Raw genomic sequence first — 23,627 nt, forward strand, 5'->3', positions numbered from 1 at the left:
CACATGCTGTACGTGTGATGTACGGCTTTGGAGTTTGAGTTCCATACATGTAAGTGGGTTATATTACACACACACACACACGTGCGCGTGCTCGCAGCAGAGTCACACTTAGAGGATGCTTCGATGTTCCAGGAAAGAAAAGCGAAAAAGCTCCTCGGCCGTTTCTGCTTTTGGAAACCTGCCCCCCTCCCGCTCCCTTCACCCCTCCCCCGGACAAATTTGGTGGCAGCGAATGAAAAAAGAAGCGTGCTGGAATTCCATGTTTTAAAAATAAACACACGGGCAAACTGAAGCCGGCTTTCGAAATAAGTTTCCCATCCCCGATCAAAGGCGACGTCATGTAACTTGCGGGTGAGTCGGAAAAATGCGAGTAATGTTTAGTTTGGAGGGCCGGCGGAGGAGCGTTAGACGTGGAGGGGCGGGGTCAAAACATTTTAAAATAGTCATAATGTCAGGGTGGCGCTGTGCTGAAGTATGTTGCTGTGTATGGGATCATGCCGTACTGGGAATGTCAGATGCTGTCCGCAGCTTTTTGGAATGTTTTTGTGTACGTATATCTTTCCGTGGGGTCTAATTTCTGTTGTTCATCTCAATGTAAAGCGGTTGTAATGTGTACTTGCCTGACATTGGCCCCTCCCACACTCAGAGGATCAGGGCTTCTGTTGAAGTTTCACACCTGTTATCAAACTTGGAGGTAAATTACAGAGCTGTGGTACGAGACTGAGCACTAAGTCCACCTCTCTTTCTCTCTCTCTCTGTGTTTCAGATGAAGGCACGCCGAGAAATGAGGCGCAGACATCCACGCACATAGCAGCTCCCATATAAGACCACGGTTTCAGACAGGTGAGTTGAACCGAGAGCTAGACAAAGCACATTTAAATATGTAAATCTTAGTTTTTTCTGTTAATCCCATTGAAATTTGTCTGTAGTTTTTGCATGTTCGCGTACGTTTAGACCTGGATTTACTCCCAGAGATCTATGTTGTGCGAAAATCTTGTTTTGAACTCCACATCATTAAATAATTGAAGGCGTTAAAGGTGTTTATGTAATCGCTACACAGAAGGCAAAGAGACACAGTGTGGCCGAAGCATGAACCTGTAATGAAATGTCCGAGCGGTCACGGCTCAGCCATCACTAATGTAACTGTCTGGGAATGATTTCTGCACTGTCTTTAGTCCCGTCACACATAACTGCTGTGACAGTCTAAAGCCGGTTCATCCTCTGTGCAAAACAATGAAGAAAATGCGGTAAAATTGAAATGAACGCCGGCTCGACTGGACAGGTTAACGGCCAGATGTGACGCACTTACTTCATCGAAACGTATAAGGAAGATATGAAGGCCTGCTGCTGTCTGACTCAGGACACACACACACACACACACACACACACACACAGGAAGTAAAGCGACAATGTGCTTATGGTTTTCGACTGTGGGAGTGTCTCCGTTTATATTTACGAGTAATAAGACCGTTTTATGTTACTGACAAGATGTTGAGTCATGTCATGCTGTGCTGTACTGTGAAGCAGCCAGTGTACCATGAGTTTACCCGTGACATAATGTCGTTTCCTATTTTATATTTTCCAGGCAGCGATGGGAAACTCAGAGAGCCAGTACAGCATCCAGGGACCCAAGGGCACCAGCTTCGTCTTCCCCGGGAAACAGAAGCCATACTCGCTGAAGCTCCGCGCAACCAAAGAAGAGACCATGTCGCCCCAGTCGTGGTGGAAGAACGCCCCCGTAGGTTCGGGGTATAAGTCCAGGTGTGTGGGGCGTGGCTGCCTGTCCCCTCCCAAAAGCAGACAGCCCTACTCCGCAAGGCACTACGACTATGTCTCCAAGGCGGTGCAGGGTAGTCCGAGTCAGCACCGCTGGCAACGCCCTCCCGGATGTGGTATACGGAAACGTCATATCTCCGATGACTATGACGATAATCCATATGGTGCTGAAGGTAACGGACACGTCGTGAATGGACACAGGGATGAGCATGAAGTTTTGGAAGAACAGAGTAGCCCCAGGGTGGTGATCAAGAAAGACGGCAGCCTCAGGGTGGAGTTCACCAACACTTCGGGTGGAGCGCTCCTCCTGGATGAAGCTTCTGGGCCTGTGCAGCTCCTCAAGTTCTCCCCCAACCTGGAGTCCAACTCCACCCCCAGCCTACCTGGCTCAAGCGGTAGCCGGCCCGACGGTCACCATAACGGTCCACCACCAGCCTCAACCTCCACCACGGCCAGGACCAGCAAGGGGAGCTCGCTGAGCTCTGATGGCTCCTGGTACGACTCGCCCTGGGGACCCGGCACAGAGCTTTGTGAACCGGAGCAAACCTGCCCTGCTGGCCAGACATCAGTGTCCTCTCCCACCCGGCAAATTGACTCTTTGACTGAACAGTCCGCCCCAGTGTCCATAGCAGATCTCTACAGTGATCCTACAATGGCTGCTACCTTTCCTACAGCCAAGGACCTGACCGCCCAGTTCCAGGCACCTCCGTCCAGCCACAGAGGACACAGAGCTTCTTTTGCATCGGTCATGGATGTGCCTGTAGTCGAGGAATGTTCTGAGATGCGGCAGTATTCATCGTACACGCTGCCCTGTCGCCGGCCCAAAGCCCCCACTATGAACGAGGGCCCGGACCAGTACTCGGAGCAAAACCAGCAGGAGGAGCAGTCTGGACCAGAGTTTGGCAAGAAAGATTCCATCAAGAACCGCATCAGGCGCCTCAGCGACTGGACGGGGAGCCTCAGCCGCAAGAAGAGGAAGTCTCAGGTATGTTTTGATGGCGATGTCACGCTGAGAGCCACTTTTGTCTCCTCTGTGTTCGTGATAGATTCAGGGATTTCTGCATGTCGAGTTATGTTTTTATACGCTCTCTGTTTCTCAGGGGTCACACAGGGATCTTATCTGCTGGGTCTGGTTGTACTGATGCGGTGTTGTCACGTCAGCCCTTCTTGTACAAGTGCACAGTAGATTTATTGTCGTCTTTGTTTTTTCCCGGGCGGCCCTGACAGCAGATAAGTTTGTCGTTTTCCTCCCTCTCTCCTCGCCTCGGGGGCAGCCGGCTCAGTCGGCATGAGAGGACTTCACTAGCCGACTCTTGCCTGGCGAGGTCTTTTTGAGCCACAGCGGTCAGCTTGGCAAGGACAGGAAACCGACCGCCGTCCTCTGGTCCTTAGTGCCACAACACCAGCTGTCGGAGAAGAGGGCGCGGCGACGCGACGCATAATGAAATTTGTCAGCCAGCCCATGCTCGGTCTTGTGTTGTTTTTATTTTGGCTGGGACGGGACGGGGATGAGACGCAGTTTGTAATGCAGAGTGAGACATGGACGGTCCTTTGAGCAGGAGGAGGCGAGAGCTGATGTGCAGGTGTTACGATGATTGTCTCTGGGTGGGTACCTCTGAACGTATTACTGCATGTGGATGGATTTGCAGGTCTGTTAGATGTAGAATGGCTGTAAATGACGACGACCACATGTGATTCGACTTTGAATGTACGTGTTGCATGTAAATATTATCGTGCCAGACTTTAGTTTCATTCATTCTTTTGTTGTGGTTTGTGGTCTAGTTTTAGGATAGAATCTAAGAAATGAAGTATGATGTTGCAGTATATGTTTACATGTGAGACACAGAGCATATGGCTGATACACACACCTTGTCCCTGCCGTAAAGTGATACTGGCTCAGGTCAGAGGCGAGGTTGGAAATAACCACAGCTTGTCTGCGGGTTGCCTCCACGCGTTCATTAGACAAGCTCATGAACAAAACATCAGAACTTTGTTCATAGTCTGAACGGATTTCATTTACCATACAGGACGTTTGTTTGAACTAAGCTGCCTCTGTGTTTGAGGCTTGAAATCAGTTGTTCCTGCATTAATTAATGCGGCGCTGCCTTGTAAAAGTTTAAAGAAGACTGTTTGGGCAGCGGCGAGGGAATCGCTGTAAGCCTTTGAAAGGCTCTGCTAGAGTGAAACTAAACCCCAGATTCTCCTCTCCCCTCCCCCGATGCCGATGAATGACTTAGGGTTGTGTGGCGCAGATTTTCTGGGCTCTCCCCGCGGGCCTTAGCGAACCCATAATGGGGATTAGTGTTAAGTTGGTTGGTTCTGACTGATGGCAAACAAAAGACAGAAAACAACATTGTATTGTCATTGTATTCAGATTACCAGAGGAAGAACCTGTTAGGTTGCTGGCACACACAGATTATTACAGGTGCTCTGTCTTTAGTTGATTAATGTATATTGTTATATTGAGATTGTGTGCAGTGAGCTTCTGGCTTTAACGTTATGTTATTAACGCCCTCCTCAAACCCTCTCACCACACAGTCTTTGCTGATCTGCGGCCACATGTTGGTGCTTTACTGGTTTTCCAGGGGCAGATTTTAGATTTTTAAAACCTGAAGGTTGAGGCTCCATTTTTCAGAATCATTTCTAGTTATATTCATGAGTTCAGCCTTTGCCTAAGTGGGAACAAAGCTTTGTGTTTACGACGTCTGGCTTTGTTTTTTGGTTTGTTTTTTGTTCGTTCAACTTTTTACAGTATTAACCAGCTATTATGTTACACCACAAATATGAGTCAAACTAACAACAAGCGTAATATGTTCCACTGATAATGAAATGTGAGAAGGCGACACGAGGAAAATTAAATGTAAAACCCAAACCCTCAGCAAAGATAACTCTGACGCTGACTTCAGGTCTATATTTAGAGTTAAAAGCTTTCTTTTATAGAATTAAAACAAACTGTGAATATTGTAGGGTGTGAATTTCATTTGAACGTGGATTTAATTTAATTGGGGCAATTTAAGGTCATTTAAAAACTCAGTGATGACGCCTGAAGTCTGTCTCACTTAGTGGAGACTGGATTGCGTCGGCCCCGATCACAACAAAATCAAGAGCACCTCCACCTGTGCTCCAGGGCTGTTTTTTAAAGGTGACACCGTGACCTTAGAGCTAAAGACGGAGAACCTGCTTCTAATGTGAAGCAGCTGGAAGATGGGGTGAGAACACATGAGACGACACCCATCTTTTGGTTACAATTAAGGAAAATCTGTAACGCTAAGAGAACAAATATTACAAATAGGATGGAAATCAGGATGTTGCAGAAATGGGTGGAACTAAGTGAGACGCAGAGCAAACAAAAACGGTGATGGAGCACCAGCATGGCGGCGGTGTGTGTCTGCGTGTGGAGAGCACTCCACTCTGTTGCCAGGGGAAGAATCGATGTTGCAATCTAGTGAAGTGCAGGTAGGCAGACATTAAGCATGAAAGAGTGCAATTCCATCAAGTGTTCATTTGGGGAATTGGGAAGCCACAGCAAACCTCAAATGACGTGAAATTGTCTGAGCCTGGAGGGGTCCAAACCTCCCAGGTGCCGTCGCGGGAAATCTGTCCCACTTTCTCCGCCGAGCGAAGGATTTCAAGACCGCGGTGCTGAGTTTGGAGGAGGCTTGAGTGGTTTGACTACATTTTTTAAAAAGTTTCTCCTTGAATTCTGCATTCAACGCCTCGGGCTGTCCTGAAAATAGCAGCTTGATTCTGGTCCCGGTATGTTGGGAGGGGGGTCTGCAATTTATATGTAGATGACTTCAATGGGATTTTGCGTAAGTTAGCTACATGAGTTTGCGATGATACGCTCTAGTAAAGCTGTGCCCCATTTGTGTAGAAATCACCATGTGTTAAGAATAGAATCACATTCTTCAAGTGACAAACTATTGTTGAACCTGACCCATTCTCTAAGCCTCAGCGGACTGCTAGTGAAATGGAATAATGGGTAATTATTGCCTGTGTGTGGATTTGGCTGTTGCCTGTTGTTTTGATGCGGCAGCTGCAAATCTTTGATGCTGAAAGAAACTGGCAGCCTCTTAAACAACGACGGGAAACAAATAAATGTTGCTTCTAAGATCTAAGAACATTTATTTGTGTTTGTTCTAATCCGGAGTGATGGATTTAATATATTAATCAATTTGGAGTTACCTCTGTTAGTGGCTGATATTAGCCCCATCCAGGAGCACATTCTCAACAAATGTAGTCTGGACTCTGTTTAGATTCTCTCTGTGAGGTCATAGGATCACATCTGGCCCCCCGGCACTCCTCCCTGCCTCCGTTCCCCCTCTTCTCCCTTGACCCTTTCTTTGATCCTTCCCTTTCTTCTGGATTGAGTCCTATCCACATGCCATCGTGATCCAGGTATCTGCAGGATTTCATGCCAACAAAAGAATGCAGCATTTGGTTTCACTGCAGTAGAAGCGGGGATCTAATCAGTCCATTGGCTGGTCTCTTCTCCGCTTGTGTCATGGTTTCCACATGGTTCTCATCTGTAACTCACATTCTCTGTTGGCAGTCCTCACCTCTCATCTTTCTCTCCCCTCTTGTGTGCCACCTTAGGAGACACGGTACAAGGACCTGAGCGACGCCTTTGACAGCGGGGTCGATGGCCTGACTGCAGACACCAGCTCGCCCTCGCAGGTCTCCAGCCTCCTCTGGTTCCCAGGAGCCTCCAGGGCCCAGTCGTCCGGCGCTATCCACCAAACAACCAGCGACGCCCTCCGCCAGAACATTTATGAGAACTTCATGAGGGAGCTGGAGATGGGCATCGGCCAGGGAAGTGGCGGAGGCGGTGGGGCGGGCGGGGCTGGCGATCGAAGGGAGCCGTCCACAGGCACAGAAGAGGGAGAGAGCAGCAGCGAGTCAGCCGAGGGCTCCCTGGAGCAGCTGGACCTGCTGTTTGAGAAGGAACAGGGCGTGGTCAGACGGGCTGGTTGGCTCTCTTTCAAACCCCTCATCACCCTGCACAAGGACAGGAAACTGGCACTGGTGACCCGTCGCAAGTGGAAACAGTTCTGGGTGACCCTGAAAGGTCAGTACCTTTCTACTAAAGATGCGCTGACTGCCAAAGCACATCCATATATCAAATTGGTGTCAAATTTCAGTATTAGTTCTGTAGTATGATTTTAAGGAGACTTTTGAAAGCACCTCATTTCTTTCACATGTTTTGGCTTCTCAAAGTCAACACAGAACAAGCAAGTTCTATGTATAAAGCCTTATTCATGTGTACATGTGTATTCATTCTTCCTCTTTCTTTGTAGGATGTACTCTGCTGTTCTACGAGACCTATGGGAGAGGTTCTCCGGAGCAGGAGCTGTCTCCTCGCTACGCTCTCCTGGCTGAGGACAGCATCGTTCAGGCCGTCCCTGAACACCCCAAGAAGGAGAACGTCTTCTGCCTCAGCAACTCCTACGGAGATGTCTACCTCTTCCAGGTACAGCAAACCGAACGTGACATGTTGCTGTTGTACATGGTTTGTGATCAAATAAGACATTTATCTGAACTGGGAGGCAAATAATGAACATATAAACTTAATGTAACGAGTGGCAGATGTTCTGTGAGAATTTTCCCACATCACTTTCCCTTCTTCTCTCTGTCTCACACACTCAGAATGTTCATTGAAGCAGGGAGACACAGATTGTCCTTGTTTTCCTTCCAGTGCTTGCGTGGCTTTTTTTAGCTTTCTGAACATATTGCCACATTGTTGTTTTTTTGGCGTTGTGCAAAACTCTGTAACATCCAACGCCAAATGAAGAACAGAAGCTGCTAATTTGGCACAACATGGCTCATCTACGTATTTCGGCGGTGTGTGTATGTGTGTGTCAGCGTGTCCAGGCTGAGTTGGAACAGTAATCGGCACATTGTCAAGAGAATTTAAAGAGAACAAATACAGTAGACGCATGTTCCCCCAGTGCACAGTTGCAATAGCTGATTGTGGTTTATAAGTGATACCAGACGCACACTTTCCATCATTCCAACATTAAATTGACCAATTCTGACCTCCAACCAACCGCAAGAAGTAAAGCCAAAACATTCCAGCTCTGGTCTCATATTTTGCCCATTGTGCTTACTGACCTATTTCACTGTTAAACCCGGGCCCAGCCTTCGTTCTGCTCTGCTCCAGATTACGAGCTACCCAGAGATCACAATGTGACGTCCCAGTTGTAGTGTCCAGACCTATATTTAATAAAATACCATGATGTAGAGCTGACATCCCCCCCAGAGGCTCTGGGAGAGGATACTGAAGACAGCCTGGGCAGCCCTTCATCCCTTCACTTTCTCTTCACATCGTCTTATCAGGCATGAGTCATTGTTAATCTAAAAGAGGCTGATCTGATATCCCAACTAATGTGCTGCTTCAGAGTAAATCACTTTATAAGGACGTAGTGAATCATGGAATATCTTATTGATGAGGGAAACGTGTGTCTGTTTTTTTTCCAGCAGCAGTTCATAACCAACCTTTCCCATAGAGGCAATTTTAATCCAGTTTTCTTCTATTGATCGAACAAGGCCTGGCCTGACACCCGGTGATCTTAATGTGATGTATGACAGAATAATACAAAGGCAGCGCGTCGGCAACCCCGGGGAGATTTATCCTACCCGTGATCGCTGAATCCGGGCTTGGCCGTTACGTGCAGAACTGAAATACGGCGGTCGCTACTTGGCCAAATTGAACCTCATGGTCCCTGTCTTCTGTCCGTTCCAGGCCAGCAACCAGACGGACCTGGAGAACTGGGTGACCGCCATCCACTCTGCCAGCGCCTCGCTGCTGGCCAAGCGCCAAGGGAAGGAGGATACGGTGCGTCTGCTGCGGAGCCAAGTCCGCGGCCTCCTACAGAAGATCGATATGGATGGGAAGATGAAGAAGATGGCTGAGCTGCAGATGACCGTGGTCAGCGACCCCAAGAACCGCAAAGCTATTGAGAACCAGGTAAGTGGGGTGTGAGGAGATTGATGGTGATAGTGGTGATAGTAAAGGTGTCACATGGTAAATCTTAACACCAGAGAGACCTTAGTTAAACTTTTGTTGGGTTTTACACCAAATCACCCAAACAGGACAACACGGATAGACAACTTCTGGATCGTCTTAGAGTGTAGAGTCCAGAGTTCCTATCACACACTGTAGTTATTGATCTTTTTTTTTGCTCCAGTCTACAATAGTTGAGGAACTGCTGGGTCAAGTCAAACGCCCCTTCATTGTCTCTGCTCTGTTGTGTGAGGTGAAATATTTTCACTTGCTCTAGTTTCCAGACTCTTAGCTAAATCACTGAACCCAACATTTAGGTCCTAAAGCTCTCTTTGATCTTTCCATTGCCCGGTTTTGATTCAGGACTCTATACTGTCATTCCACATACACGTCCTGTATGTAACATTCACATAGCGTGCCCTACTTAATTTTCCAGATTTCTCTTGACTGCGGTGACATGCCTGAGCCTCATTTTTGTCTGTGGGTGGTAGAATTACCCTAAACGCATCAGTCCCCAAACGCATCTCTGGGGGCCTCAGGGGAGCATCAGGCTCCCAGAGCATCAGATTGTGATTGCAGATGTTCCCTGGTAATGGCTTCTCAACTTGCATTATCCCCTCCCTCCTCCTTCATGCAGCCTGTGGGAGGAACTCGGGCACCCAGCGCTGTGCTGTAGCCTACATACAAGAGATTACAGACTACTATAAAAGCCTGTAAACCAGCCAGAAGCCAGGAGCCGAGTCTGTTTCTTGTGGAATGTAGGAAATTATGGTCCTTTGTCATATCTGTGACTCAGGTGGACAATTCCTCATTTTGGTCTCATAGTTGGCCAAGCTTTGACCGCACTGAGCGGAGACACTGAGTAAGTCCTAGATGGGCACGTCACCGCCAGTAATGACCGATGGAGATGTCACAGATGTCTGCTAGTCTTGCCGACCATGTGCTTGTATCTGTTTCCAATTACCCAGAATGCCACCTCAGATCAGACAAAGAGACAGATTGGTTTGGTTTGGTTTGGAGTCAATGATAGGGTCAGGGGGGTATGGGACAAAACTCTGATACAGGCGCCTCGAGGCAGATGATGGGGGGCGGGGGGCGGGGGGGGTTGTCTGCTACCAACAGGGCACTACTTTGATGTGCCCCCACCCCCTCCCTCGTCCATGTCTGCTGGAATCAGTGCCAGTAGGCTCCTTTTTGAAGTCTGCCCTTGCCCATTTTGACACACACTCACACACTGCGATCAAGTTGCATTGAAAGACTTATTATGCATTAGGGGGGCCGGGGACAGATGTTAAAGAGGGGGAATAAGAAAAGAAGAGGATCTGTTTCTGTCCAGACTCTGAAATGGAAGCAAATAAGTTGTGCACAGAGGCCAGATGAGCCTGAACGCATCGTTTCTTCTCAGCAATGTCAGACGATTGTCTCAAATATGCTGCTTGTACCTGAATCTGAAACAATTGCTCATCAGTGATTCAACCTGGTTCATTAAATCGGATTTCACGCACAGGATTATTTTTAAACGTCTGCTGACAAGTAATCCAGATGTCTTTTTTAAAGCAGAAGCATTCTAGGATCTTATGCAGTAGTTAGACATGGTCTGTCTTTGCTTTTGAGGAAGAAGCTTATCTAATTTCATCAGTAACGCTTCCGTTTCCACGTAATGTCTCCTCAAACTACCGGCTAGAATGATTTCACAATTTGTCAAGAACACTCTGACAGATACTGTATAACAACCCCAGAATAGCAGGATCAAACATGTGCTCTGTTAGCATCACAGGATTTATGTGCTAGGTTACAGGGTTCATGTTAAGAATAGTAACAAGCAAACCTGCCCAGAAATAGAGCTGACACAAAGGGCCTCGCTGAAAGTAACCAAGAAAAAAGAGGAATACGTGTTTGCTATTATAGATTGCCTCCAACATAGCTCTAGAAAGTTTCATGATCTCAGTGTGGAGACGATAATAGTCTCTCATCAGGCTGTAGACCTGGAGTCGGACAACTTGGCCACATCAGCAAGTAGTGACAACTAGTAAAATGTCTGAAGGTGGAGAAGAGAACCTGATTTAGCACGTAGGATCTACAATGTCGCCTCTGTCGCAGTGTCTTTCACCTTTTCACTGTCTGAAATTGACTCAAAGCTGCGTCTGCGCGTTACATTTAGCACGTAGCAGCGAGTGGTACCGCGGTGATGTCTGTGCTCGTTCTTTGTGTGACATGTTTGAAAGGTCCGAGGTTAACAAGTCATGAGGTCGTTCCTCAGCCTAAAGAATGCCATCAGCGTGAGTGAGACATAATGGGAGGACACCATAGGGTGCGTTATTGTAAATGAACTCGCAGACGAGACCTATTAAAGTCAGTTGTTATAGAGGGTTGTTTAACTTGAGTGTTCTCATTAAATCCTGTCTCCAGCCGGCAAAACAGGCGTTTTCTCATAACTTACACAGTGAGAACAGGGAAGGGGCGCAGGCGGCTGTAATTTGTGTGTACTTTTTATATATGTGAAGGAGTTGGGAGGGGGTTAACGGGGTGGTCTGTGCAACGTCACTCCCCTCTCTGAAAGTACATTAGTGTGTGCATTAAGTTTGCACACACACCAAACTCCTCTCCTGCATATGAAGTCACTCCTCACTATCAACCCTCCACTAATTTCTGCCCCTCACCCGCCAAACAACATCTGTAAGCAATTGCGGCATGATGGAAAGCACTCGACTGACCCTGGATCCCCCCGCCCCCCCTCCACTCCCTCCTTTAACCTCTTCTTCCCTCCACCACTGTTGCACATCTAACACCAAGGACATCTGCAGAGTGCTTTGTTTGGGTCATGGATCATATGGCATGGAATGGGATTGATTGTTCCAAACCCAAACAAAACCAGAACCCGACGGTCTCTGATCTACCAAACTAATGTCCTTCCTCTTCCTCCAGATTCAGCAGTGGGAGCAGAACCTTGAGAGATTCAACATGGATCTCTTCAGGATGCGCTGCTACCTGGCCAGTCTGCAGGGTGGAGAGCTGCCCAACCCAAAGAGCCTGCTAGCCATCGCCAGCCGACCCACCAAGACCAGCCTGGGCCGCCTGGGGATCTTCTCTGTCTCCTCCTTCCATGCACTGGTGAGGAAAGGGCAGAACAGTGGATGGATAATTGAAGGATTGAACTCATTAGATGTTTTCCTCTACTGTGTGTGAGATGCTTCACTTTCAATTTTCTTGATCCCTAACAGCAACCTTGAAAGTCTTGCGGTCATTCCAACCTCTCACTCATATTCAGTGCTGGTTGGAAAGTAAACCTAGATGTCTGATTAGACGCCATGATTCAATTGGGTGTAATGGTTCCACTCCTGATGGTGTGTGTATGTTTGTTCAGATCTGTTCCAGAGACGAGGCCACGCTCAGAAGGCGTTCAGTGTCCCTGACTTACAGGCAGCAGAAGAGAGGCCTTTTCTCCTCGCTAAAAGGCCTGGACAACCTCACCAAGAGAGGGCGGGACAAGAGGCCCTCTGCGCCACAGGTACACACAGACACACAATAATTGAATAAAGGTGTAGTGTTCAGGACAACTGTTTTAATCTGTGGTCAGCAGTTTCATATTAAACTCTTACTTTTAAATTTATATCGCTATTTTCCTCTGATTTCTGATCTTGTTGGCGTCAAAAGTGTGACAGCAGTGCTTGGATCATAAAATATTTCAATTAAAATCCAAACTAATGAAACTGCTTTATGTGATTTAGATTATCACCTCCTTAACGCAGCTTCAGAGGATCAGTCATCTTATTTAGTGGTCGACAGGAGGCTGGATGTCTGTAATGATCTCATGACTCAATTTCACACAGTCCAGGAACAGTTTGGTTACACCATCATTACATTTCCAGGATATTTATTTATAAGAACCAACAAACATGCTAAAGTGATGCACTCTATCTCTCTCTCTAACTCTGCTATCTGTAAAATAAGACAGATTCTCATAGGTGGTTGTAATCATCCAAACCCTTTCACCAGATTTATTCTCCCCCTACGGAGATTTCATTAATTAGAAACACATAACCCTCCCCCACTCCTATTAAATTTGACTATAAACCTCCCATAAACATAAACACATAAACGCAGGGGGGCATTCCATACCCAGGTGCAGTAAAGGGGGGGGTCTTAACAGGCTCAGGTTAGTAATTAGACTCATGCAGGATTTATCGATGTAGGAATCTACCACTTTGTACCCTGAAGGTGCGGCCCTGGAGAATTCTCTAGTCTTGGTGGTCTATTTTGGGAATCACCGCGGGAAACACTTATTCAACTCATGGTTCGCCCCCCCCCCCCCCCCGTGTCTTTTATATGTCTCATTTGATGACAGTATAGCGAGTAAGAAGGAGCAGAATATGGTTTCCATTACAGCCCATCTCCACGGTGATGCGTTTGAGAGCTGAATCTCGAATTCTGACAAAATGTCCCCCCTCTATCTTCACTCCAGCCCGTGTGAAATTTGCACAATTGTCCGTCTGCGCTCGTTCTTCAGCAACAACACGTCTGTATGTTCTTATTTCATTTTAATTTTTTTCCCCCAAGAGCTCCAGCTGGAGATCCCTAACGAGGCCCGGTTAGGTTTTCACAGCGCAGAAGGCCGAAGTGGCGCTACAGCACAGACATGAATTATTAAAAGCCATATGTGGTAGATAGCATTCCTCACTCTTCCCCTCAGCCCAGCAGACGCCAGCAGATGGTCGGTGTAAAGATGCTAAATATCAAGCAGCCTCTCTTTGTGTTGTTTTCCCCCCAGGTTGGTCTTCTCGTAGGGACGCTTTTTAACTGTTGCCCTGGTCTCGTTTTCACATCGGGGCTAATAGGGAACAGTAAATGGCTGGTAATTGCTTCATAGAGATGGGTTTTCCTAGGACATCTGGTATTTTCTTTGTCGTCTTTGTAGCCGTGGGAGATTAGACGTTAGAGTTCACACAGTCATGGAATTCCAAGAGATTTTGCTTTAACAAACCTGGAAAAGTCATGGAATTATGCTTGATTCAGATGGTGTTTTATAATTGGATGAGAAACAAGATTAGAGGGCCAAGATCAAACCCTGGTGTTGATGCATGTCACCATAGTAACACAGTCTCAGGTCTTCTCTAGGGCAACCATCAAGGAATCCTTGGATGTCTTTACAGAATTCACAAAGAAGACGAAGCTCTCTTGCAGGATTAGGTCGATTTGTGTGTGTCCTTTATGTTGTGTGAGCATTATGTTTCGTCGCCATTAACCAAATATGGTCTGAAGTTTAGGTCATGGAAATTCATTGGGCCCTGATTGGAGCATTACTTTTCGTTAAGGTTTCAGTTTTATTATCCGTGTGTGTTGAGGAATTCAGTTGTGGCCTCATATAGATGATGACGTGTGTTTACTGAAGAGGGATTTTCACCAGATCTTCTTTCATTTCTCTGCTTTTATCCCCCTCCTCATATTGTTCCTTAATTCTCTCGTCTTCTCCTCCTCCTCCTCCCTTTCTTCATCTCTCAAACCTCCTGTTCCTCACGGCGTAAACATCAGTGTGTAAGCCAGCAGTGCTTCTGCCACAGTTTCCATACTGACTCATCTGTGTTGACTAAACCGAAATCCCATTTACTGCTGCGACGCCGCGCTCAAACAACCTTGCCCCAAAGTCACGCTCGCCCCCCCATCTCCTTCCCCCCCGCTCGTTCTCTCCTCTCGCTCATCTTACCCGAGCTGTGTGTATGTGTGTGTGTATACAGTGAGGAGCTGCTCGGCTGTGGGAAGTAGGCCAGCAAGGTCCCGAGGATTTGTGGGAGAGTTACTAAAGCGTTCTAAAATTAGTGAGTTTACAGCGAAGCAGCACTATTTACAGCTGCTTTTATAAATGTACTTCTGTGTATGAGGGAGATTTACCGCGGATCAAAGGTCAGACGAGGGTTCCCACTGCCATAACGGGAGCCAGGTTTCCTTGTTGTAAAAGGTGTAGGGGGGGGGGGAGGTGATGATGATGTCACAATCCACAGCTTCATGAGCTTTTCCCCTCATGTTAAATTTAACTAGAAATGCATTCAGAGAGAAACTACATTTGTGTTTTTATTGTGGTCTAATTGATTAATGTTTCTGCCTGAGTGCTTCTACATTTACAACAACTGTATGGGTAGAGGGAGAGGGGAGCACTATGCACCTAAATGATGAGGTAATCATTACTAAAAGGTTTCTGCAGACAGCCTGTAAACAATGTAAACAACCGCAAGTCTACTTACCAACTTTTTTTCCATCTTGGACCAAACAACTGAAGAACTGTTTTAGAAGAAATGACTAGGAAAGAAACCTGCTTTAGTCAAGTGGGCGTGGCCTACATGGATCAATGCAGATGATCCAAAGGAGCAGAGGAACAATTATAGGAGGAGATGCAAAAGCGACTAGAAATGGTGGTAAAGCTAGTCAGACCCAAAGGGGCGTGGCCTGTATGAATGGATGGCCTTTAGAGTGGAAAAGTTATAAATGGTAAACAATGTCAAATTGGTTATAACAGCGCCACCATCAGGCTGAACGAAGGTTACAATCTTAGCGAGGCTGTCCGGCTCAGGTTCTGTTGCCTCTCTCGCCCGCTGACAAAGAGCTGCAGCCACAGTGGATAAACGCAGCGTCTGAGCAAAAATCAGAGACTCACAGCTGCAGATAACAAATGGCTCTGCATCAACACTGTATCATGGATCTGCTCCAGCTCGGCCAGACACCTCCATCACCTCAGAGAGAGAGAGAAGGGTGAGAGAGAGAGGGGGGGGGGGAGAGAGAGAGGGAGAGAGGGTGGATGTGCTGACAGAGAGGTGGAGCTCTTATCCTCCTCTCACCCGTGACCGTATTGGCTCTTTGATCTGTCTGCCACACATAAAAAAAAACTCTGTTCACACATGAACACACACACACACACACACACACACACACAGCATGTTTCCACTATCACACCTTCAAAGGACGCAGGCAGACCTTGTTTATAAACAGTATCAAAGAGATCGACTCACCCCGCGTAGTTTTTAATTAACTGCATAATAGCAGCGTGTGTGTGTGTGTGTCTGTGTGTTTGTTTGTGATATTGTGTTTAATCGTTCATGACTCAAACAGTGTGGTGCCTGTCTGTCTGTCTGTCTGTTTCAGATCTTTGAGAGCGACACTGGGGGTCAAGGGTACACCCTCCCACCCAGGAGCAGCGAGGTGAGTCGGAGCATTTCAGTCATTTTATAAGTGTGTGTATGTGTGTTTCAAGCCCCAATCTATGACACGTGTGTATGTGTATATACAGCTACAAAGTCGTGAATGTTCAGTTAGGCCTGTGTAAGCATACACTAGGTGTGTTATGATCAAAGTGTGTGTGTGTGTGTGTGTGTGTGTGTGTGTGTGTGTGTGTGTGTGTGTGTGTGTGTGTGTGTGTGTGTGTGTGTGTGTGTGTGTGTGTGTGTGTGTGTGTGTGTGTGTGTGTGTGTGTGTGTGTGTGTGTGTGTGTGTGTGTGTGTGTGTGTGTGTGTGTGTGTGTGTGTGTGTGTGTGTGTCCCTCTGCTTTTCTGTGTGTTCTGGTTGGTCCAGGATCAAAGCAGAGCTGCCTTTCATGTTTAACTGCAGGTGTTTGTAAAACGTGTAGAAATGGTATCTAAGCAGTGATCTTCATCCATAGACTCTTCATCCGCAACACAGCAGAGTTAATGAGAAGCGTTGATTAAAAGTGTGAGTGTATGTGCCAGTGTGTGTGTTAAAGTGTTAAATGATCATTAGTGCGAATTCTGTCCATCTGTTGGTCCAGACAGCAGAATGACATCATTAAGAGGTGACCGGGTAGTTACAGGCACCGTGTGCTGCCTGGGCGCTCATTGTCTTCATCGCTTAGCTTTTATATTTCTCTCATTGGCAGCGGGGCAGCGAGGGCCTCCTGGGGTTTACAGTGGGCAGTTCTTCTTCTTCATCATCATCAGCAGCGGCGGCGGCAGAATGTACGGCATACTTCAAAAGATAGAAGATGAAAGAAAGAGAGAAAGGAAAGGAAAAGCCTCAGCAGCATGAGGAAGGAGCGTGAAGTTTATTGAATAAAGATAAATAAATAAACCCCGACATGACCTCAGCGTCAGTCTGAGCTTTATGCAAATGAGCCGCACGCTTCAGACCTTCAAGCAGCGTATTAAGCGACATCACGCCATATTCAGCCTTCTATCCTTAGCTTTAACTTGACAAAAGCAAATGTCGTTGCAGAATTTAGGCAGAAATCTACTTTAAACAGCTGCTGTCTGTAAGGGAGCGTCTGAAAATGACACTCACAGTAACGTGCTGTCCAACGTGGCGTTTCCCCCCAAAGCTGACATCCCTGAGGCGTCCACGTTTTTCCCAGTGTGACCAAACGGATGAAGTGCGGCTCTGACAAATAAGCATAATGGAGGCTTTGAGACGGAGCAGTGTGAGTGTGAGGAAGGCCCCTGTTCCACCGCATGTGATGATTCACATGATGAGACGCTGGTTCATGTGGCTACTGTGAACATTCCCTTCATTGAGGAGCCTGACGCAGGAAGTGGTTTGGATGGAGACAATCATGGCGTTCACAGTGGGGCCGGAGCTTTGAGTGGCGCAGAGCGTGACGGCCGCCGCGCTTCGATCTTTCTGGGATTTGGGGCGCGTGAAGAAAAGTGGCTCGTCTCTGTGATCCGTCTTGATTTAGTGGATTAAGAGAGAGACAGAAGGAGGGAGGGAGAGAGAGAGAGGGGAGGGAGATGGAGAGACAGACACAGAGAGAGAGAGAGAGAGAGAGAGAGAGAGAGAGAGAGAGAGAGAGAGAGAGAGAGAGAGAGAGAGAGAGAGAGAGAGAGAGAGAGAGAGAGAGAGAGAGAGAGAGAGAGAGAGAGAGAGAGAGAGAGAGAGAGAGAGAGAGAGAGAGAGAGAGAGAGAGAGAGAGAGAGAGAGAGAGAGAGAGAGAGAGAGAGAGAGAGAGAGAGGTTGGCACAGTTGTATTGATTTTTGTCAACACCTGCAGTTCATCGTCTTGGTGCTGATGACTCCGCACTCTGTGACTCTGTTGTCCTACTTGGGTGTCTTAAATCCGCCGAATTTCTCTATGAAGTAATCATCTTCCTCTAATCCTTTGGAGTGAAGTCAAGTGATGGAGTGTGTGTGTGTGTGTGTTTGTGTGTCTGTGTGTGTGTTCCTGCTTCCTCTGTGTTTGTTCATGCGTTCATTTTGGTTCACATTGTTTCCTGCACAGTCGTCGCCTCCTATCGGTCTCAGCAGGCCGCTCGTCTGTTCACTTTGTGTTTATGTTGAAACAGATAAATTATGTAAATATGGCAACAAAAGCCTGAGTTCCTTCTCTCACTCTCACTCTCACTCTCACTCTTACTCACAGGCTCTCTCCCTCTCTCCCTCATATTGTTTTACTGTCACCGTACCGCTCTCCGTCTCCCTACAGTGATCCTTCTCTCTGTGTCGCCACCCTCCGCTACCCCTCATCGCACGACACACACACACGCTTCAGCTCTGCAGTCTGGGTCAGCCCCCGTGTCCTGTTGCCACGCGTGTGTGTATGTGTTAAGAGTAGGTGCTCTTGTTTGAAATGTGTCATCGTGTCCAAAAAGAGGAACCTTGGGTGGAGTCTTAAAGGAAATGCAGAGTAATGCTCCTTTAATAGACCTAAAGGAGGAAAATGGGGTGAAATGAGCCTCGGCTAGCTTCTGTGTATTCGTCTACATACTCCAGTTGCTAAGCGGAACAGAAAGGGTGTTTTCGTACAGCGGTTACTCCACACTCCGTCTTTAGAAACTCCAGGGTGGAAACCATCTCCACCCTCAGGAGGAAAGACTGAGGAGTATCTGGTTTGGACTGATTTGGCAGAATGCAAACCTAAATAGCTCTCAGCGCCGCACAGAGGACGTGTTGAAGGCCAGCGCGTGCCTGGACCAGAGTCTTGGCAGCCTCTCGCGGAGCGTTGACCAGGCAACCGTGGGCCCTCTGCAACCCTCTGCGACCATGAATGAACGTACAGTGTCGAGTCAAGCCGCCGGCCGGATCGTCGCAGGCAACCGTAGCTTTAGTTTTCCAGTCACGCCGCGTTTGCTGGTGACGGTTATTCACGCCGGTCGTCATGGCGGCTTGTTTTCTCCTCCCCTCCCCCCATCGTTTGTAAACATGACCTCACACCCGTGAAGGCATGGGCGTACCCAGGTACTGAAGCGCCGCTTTGTGTCCCTCCAATAAAGCAATAAAATGTTTTAAGGGAAATGTTTTGGCGAGAACATTGGTGGCCTTTATTTTGGCCGCCGTTTCCCTTAAAGCTGGTCTGTGGGGCGACGTGTTGGTGGAACATGAGGCGAATGTTTGTCCGTGTGCCGTGTTTACTTGAGCGACGCTGGATAGAACGCTGCTTTGTCGTCGTCTTGTGTGTGTGTGTGTGTGTGTGTGTGTGTGTGAAGTGTTAAATGATCCCAGAAGCCTTTGGAAAAGCAATTAGTGTTTTATTTATCTATCTTCTCATGATTAATCAATTTGTTAGACCTATTTTTAATTCCTCATTTCTCTCCTTCCTCTTCTGATGGATTGCAGCTCTTCTTACTTATGGAAGAAGGTGATGATTACACAGACTTTACTCACAAACATCATTTTCTTCCAAAGTGCTGAGTCACTGTTCACTCTGGCCGCTGAGGTTTGGTGCCTTTGACGTGATTGAGCGTTTTCCCCCAGCATGCAGGGCTTTGATGCAGCACTTGTGGTTCTTTGGCCTCTCCCCCAAACCCCCACAATGCAACAGCGCCGCTCTCCCTCCAGAGACACAGAGTCGTAACCAGAAGCCTCTAATGGCTGCCTGTGAGGCCCGGCGGCCGGCTAATCTCAGCATTAATGGCCGACTCAGACCTCAACTTTAATGCCGTCCACATAAAAAAAACTCTTTCTCCTCTTAAATTTGCCCGCTTCAATAAATCAGCCGAGTCCAAACTTGTGTGGGTGTGTGTGTGCAGCTCTGAGATCATGTGCATATAACCTCCACGTCTGGACCGACCAGTGGACGCCCGACATGTCCTCGAGTGAACACGATCATTACGAAGACCATTACGTGCAGCAAATGTTGTCCGTGTTGTCAAATGAATTTTTGAAAAGTTAATCGTATGACAGCTTTGCTCTGCTGCTTGATCCACAGCCAAGCGCCGCATTTACTCTAATGGAGCTGTATTGATCTGTGTGCTGTTACTCAAACTCTCTCTCTCTCTCTTCACTCACCCTCCCCTTCTCCCTTCCAGAGGCTGGATGTCCTGACCAGCATCTACTCCATGTCGCCCCCTGAGGGTGGGGTGTGGGACGGCATCGACGGCCTCACCTGCGTCTTCATGCCCGACGGCCTGGCGGTCCAAGTTCCTGTCAGAGGAGACCAGACGGCAGCAGACCTCCTCCACGCCGCTTGCAAGGTCAGGAGGGAAACGCAATGATGTCATGTAGTTTTCCATCATTATCTCATGTTTTTGTACACAATCCTGCAATTCATGATTTAAGAGGAACATCATCAGTCATACATGTTTTTGTGGCCTTCAACTACTTCAGCAAACCTGAAAGAGTTCACTGTGACACACCAAATTTGACAATTCACAAACAATACATACATAGAAATGTAAGAATTGTTGTCCCCTGTAATTTGTTAAACTGTAACGGATCTCACAGTCTAACCCGTTCTCAGATAGCAGTTACAGTTTATGTGTAAGAGGCAGTTGTTCCTCATGTGGTTTCCAGGCATCTTCTGCCTTCATGCTGACTCAGCACTGTGCCTCTGCTTAATTGGCTGCACCTGTTGTTAGTAAACAAACAGCAGATTCAAAGGATTTGAGCTGTAGCTGTCACTCAAACTGCTTGTCACTTCTTCAATCATTCCACATTTTTCATCGCTTCAGGCTTCGATCTTTCAGGCACTTCTTCTCCAGCATTCGGAGAAACCTTTCTGTAGTTGCAATGACAGTGCATTTTCTTCAGGAAATGCATTTTTAGTTGCACTTTGAAAAAACCCGCAAGACCTTTAGCAACTCCAAGATGATGCTGAATTTCTCTGTATCTCTCTAGATTCTGAGAAATCGCTCACTTTCAGCTGTGAACTTCAAACAAGCTTCAAAGTAACATTAAAGGGCGTCTGTAGAGTTTCAAGAACTTGCTTAAATTCCCCGGTCAAAAGGAATGACGCAAACATCCAGATTTCCTTCAAAGCTTCTATCTCAGCCTCGTCCTCTGAACTCAGAGATATCAGAGTTATTTTAAATACTCACAACATCTTCAACTATTTCAAAGTAATTCAGAAAATGAAATGATAAAATAAATAATGTTCATAGTTTTGGTCACATTTCGCCCTTTTCATACATGTGGTGCCTTCAAAGACATCAGGATTGTTCAGCACCTCATTCCTTTGTAATTGTAAATTCATACTTTTCCATGACATTGCAACATTACTCCATTGTCTTGCTGAGTGCTGCAGTTCATTCTTCTTCTTCTGCTGCTTCTCGCCTGTCCTCTGTCTGACCACGCCCGCTCCTGACAGCAGATGGACAGATAACACACACACACACACAAACACACACTGTAATCCCTCAGGCAGTGTTTTTTAACATCTCATCCCTAAGTGTGAACTCGGTGGATGATGACTCGCACGTCGGCCATCTGTCAGAGTGATTGTGTGTGATGAACACGAGGCTTATTGTGTAAACAGGTGAAGCATCTGGACCCCCGCCTGCACTGCCTCCGGCCGCACGGGCGAGCGGGACAGGACGCGGTGGTCCGATACGTGGCGCCCATGGAGCTCCTCGGCGACATGGTGAGGGGGGCAAACATAGTATCAAACAATCTTATTAATCATATATTGAGTCTTTTTAGTCTAACTGTGTGTGTTTGGTGTCACTGTGCAGGTAAACGAGCAGTTGGAGGTGGTTCCCCTGAACGTGTTCACGCTGCACATGAGGAGGCCGAGCAGCACAGGAGATTTTGGTGAGTCAGAGCAGAAGCAGACGCTGCCCGCTTTGGGCCTCGCTGCGTCTGTAATTTAAACGTGCGTCCTGTGATCCTCCTTCTAATCCCTCCGTCTCTGCTCATCAACTCTAACTCTCAGTCTCTGTTTACGTCTCTGTCTTTGATCTCTTTCTCTCTCTCTGCCTCTCTCTCCCGCCGTACAGGCTTTGCCATCACGGGCCACATAGACAGTCAGAAGAACAGCAGGATCTTCGTCAGTGAGGTTCTCCCCGACGGCTTGGCGTTCAGCGAAGGTACCGACCGCTCGCTTACTCTCCTCGCCTTAGGAACCAAACGCCGATCACACTGGAATCAGCAGTAACCTTACTTGTGCCGGGATCTTTCCAGGTTTGCGTCCAAGCGATGAGATCCTGGTGCTGAACGGCCGATGTGTGTCCGGTCTGGACCTGGCGCTGATCCAGACGCTGTTTGCTGAGGAAAACCTCCAACTGAGCCTGAGGAGGGACGACCTCCTGCTGTCAGGGGTGACCTTTGACACGTCGGCCTCGCCTACCAGACACAACAAACACCATCGAGCCAAATCCTCCTCAGGTGCTTAGAAGTACTCACACTCTCTCTCTCTCTCACACACACTCACACACTCACACACACACACACACACACACACACACACACACACACACACACACACACACACACACACACACACACACACACTGTACCCCGGTTCCTCAGTATGGATAACAGGCTGGAGATGTTTGCATAATGAAAAGTGAAACTGAAATCATGCTTGACACTGATACCTTGCAGAGTCCGTTTGTAAACGACACTCGGGCCCTTGGGTGTGACAGATGTTGAGACAGGCAGAGAGCGAGCAAGAGAGGTAGACGGAGAGAGAGAGAGACTGAGAGAGAGAGTGAGAGAGAGTGAGAGACAGAGGGAAGGAGAGATATTTTAGCTCTTGTGAAGTGTCACATCTTGGCACACCCATGGTGGTGTTGCTCTCTGGGCTCCTCGTCTTCTCTGTCAGTCGCCTGTCAGCAGCCTGTTTAGTGCTGCAGTGAGACGAGCTCCAGCCTCTGTGCCGACCAGGAGGCCGTCACCCGTTGATACAAAATGCAGCATTCACAGATCTTAGTTCAAATGTTTCATCGAACCTATCTTACAAATCATTCTTCAGTCTCATTATAAGTCGTCATTTCAATATCCTCCATGTTGTCTTGTTTGCTGTGAGGAACAACAGTTTTGCTACCTGCACCACCAAACGTCCGTCTAGCTTCCCGTCAAGTTGAGGTCTCTACTTCCTCAAAATAAACCCCTGTTTCCTGCGCTCAGAGTATAAGAACTCTGTCGGAAGCTTCAGTTGAAGTCATGCAGCCGTGTGCCCCTGGTGTGGGTGTGTGTGTGTGTGTGTGTGGGTATATGTGTGTGTGGAGAGGAAAAGCCGGGAAGTCTTAAAAGCTTGATATCGTTACGGACGTCCAGTATCCTGTCGGCTTCTTTTGATCACAGCTGATAAAGAGAAACATTTTCAAGTTTGATGCTTTAAAGGTAAGAGAAGTCAACGTCTCAATGTTTCTATGATGCAGTCGTTCTTTTGCTTTTGCCGCCATAAACCAATGACTTAAATTGCTCTCACATACCAAAAATCTGCAAATAACTTCAGCTAATGTAAAACATTGGGGCAGTTAAATTCATCTATGTGCCTGTAGTTCTCCTCTCTGCCTCTAGAGGGCAGATGATCCCAGACAGGTAGGCAGGCAGAGGAACGCAGTCAGAGGGGAATTAACACATTAACACACACACACACACACACACACACACACACACACACACACACACACACACACACACACACACACACACACACACACACACACACACACACACACACACACACACACAC

At 47.5% G+C, this 23,627-nt stretch overlaps 1 protein-coding gene across 1 annotated transcript in view; it reads left to right on the forward strand.

Moving 5' to 3' along the window:
* Positions 1-766: 766 nt before the first annotated feature.
* Positions 767-23,627, forward strand: part of tiam2a (TIAM Rac1 associated GEF 2a) — a 44,219-nt gene continuing 21,358 nt past the window's right edge. The window contains exons 1-13 of the mRNA XM_076161634.1: positions 767-843; positions 1,586-2,761; positions 6,373-6,844; positions 7,074-7,246; positions 8,519-8,743; positions 11,705-11,890; positions 12,144-12,287; positions 15,911-15,967; positions 20,020-20,184; positions 21,465-21,569; positions 21,661-21,739; positions 21,925-22,014; positions 22,109-22,312. Coding sequence (XP_076017749.1) covers positions 1,592-2,761; positions 6,373-6,844; positions 7,074-7,246; positions 8,519-8,743; positions 11,705-11,890; positions 12,144-12,287; positions 15,911-15,967; positions 20,020-20,184; positions 21,465-21,569; positions 21,661-21,739; positions 21,925-22,014; positions 22,109-22,312 — 3,070 coding nt within the window. The 5' untranslated portion in view covers positions 767-843; positions 1,586-1,591. The remainder of the gene's footprint in view (positions 844-1,585; positions 2,762-6,372; positions 6,845-7,073; positions 7,247-8,518; positions 8,744-11,704; positions 11,891-12,143; positions 12,288-15,910; positions 15,968-20,019; positions 20,185-21,464; positions 21,570-21,660; positions 21,740-21,924; positions 22,015-22,108; positions 22,313-23,627) is intronic.

The sequence above is a fragment of the Genypterus blacodes genome, unplaced genomic scaffold (genome assembly GCF_046128005.1).
Source record: "Genypterus blacodes isolate CSIRO-AG114 ecotype Tasmania unplaced genomic scaffold, CSIRO-AGI_Gbla_v1 ptg000112l_1, whole genome shotgun sequence".
Taxonomy (NCBI): Eukaryota; Metazoa; Chordata; class Actinopteri; order Ophidiiformes; family Ophidiidae; genus Genypterus; species Genypterus blacodes.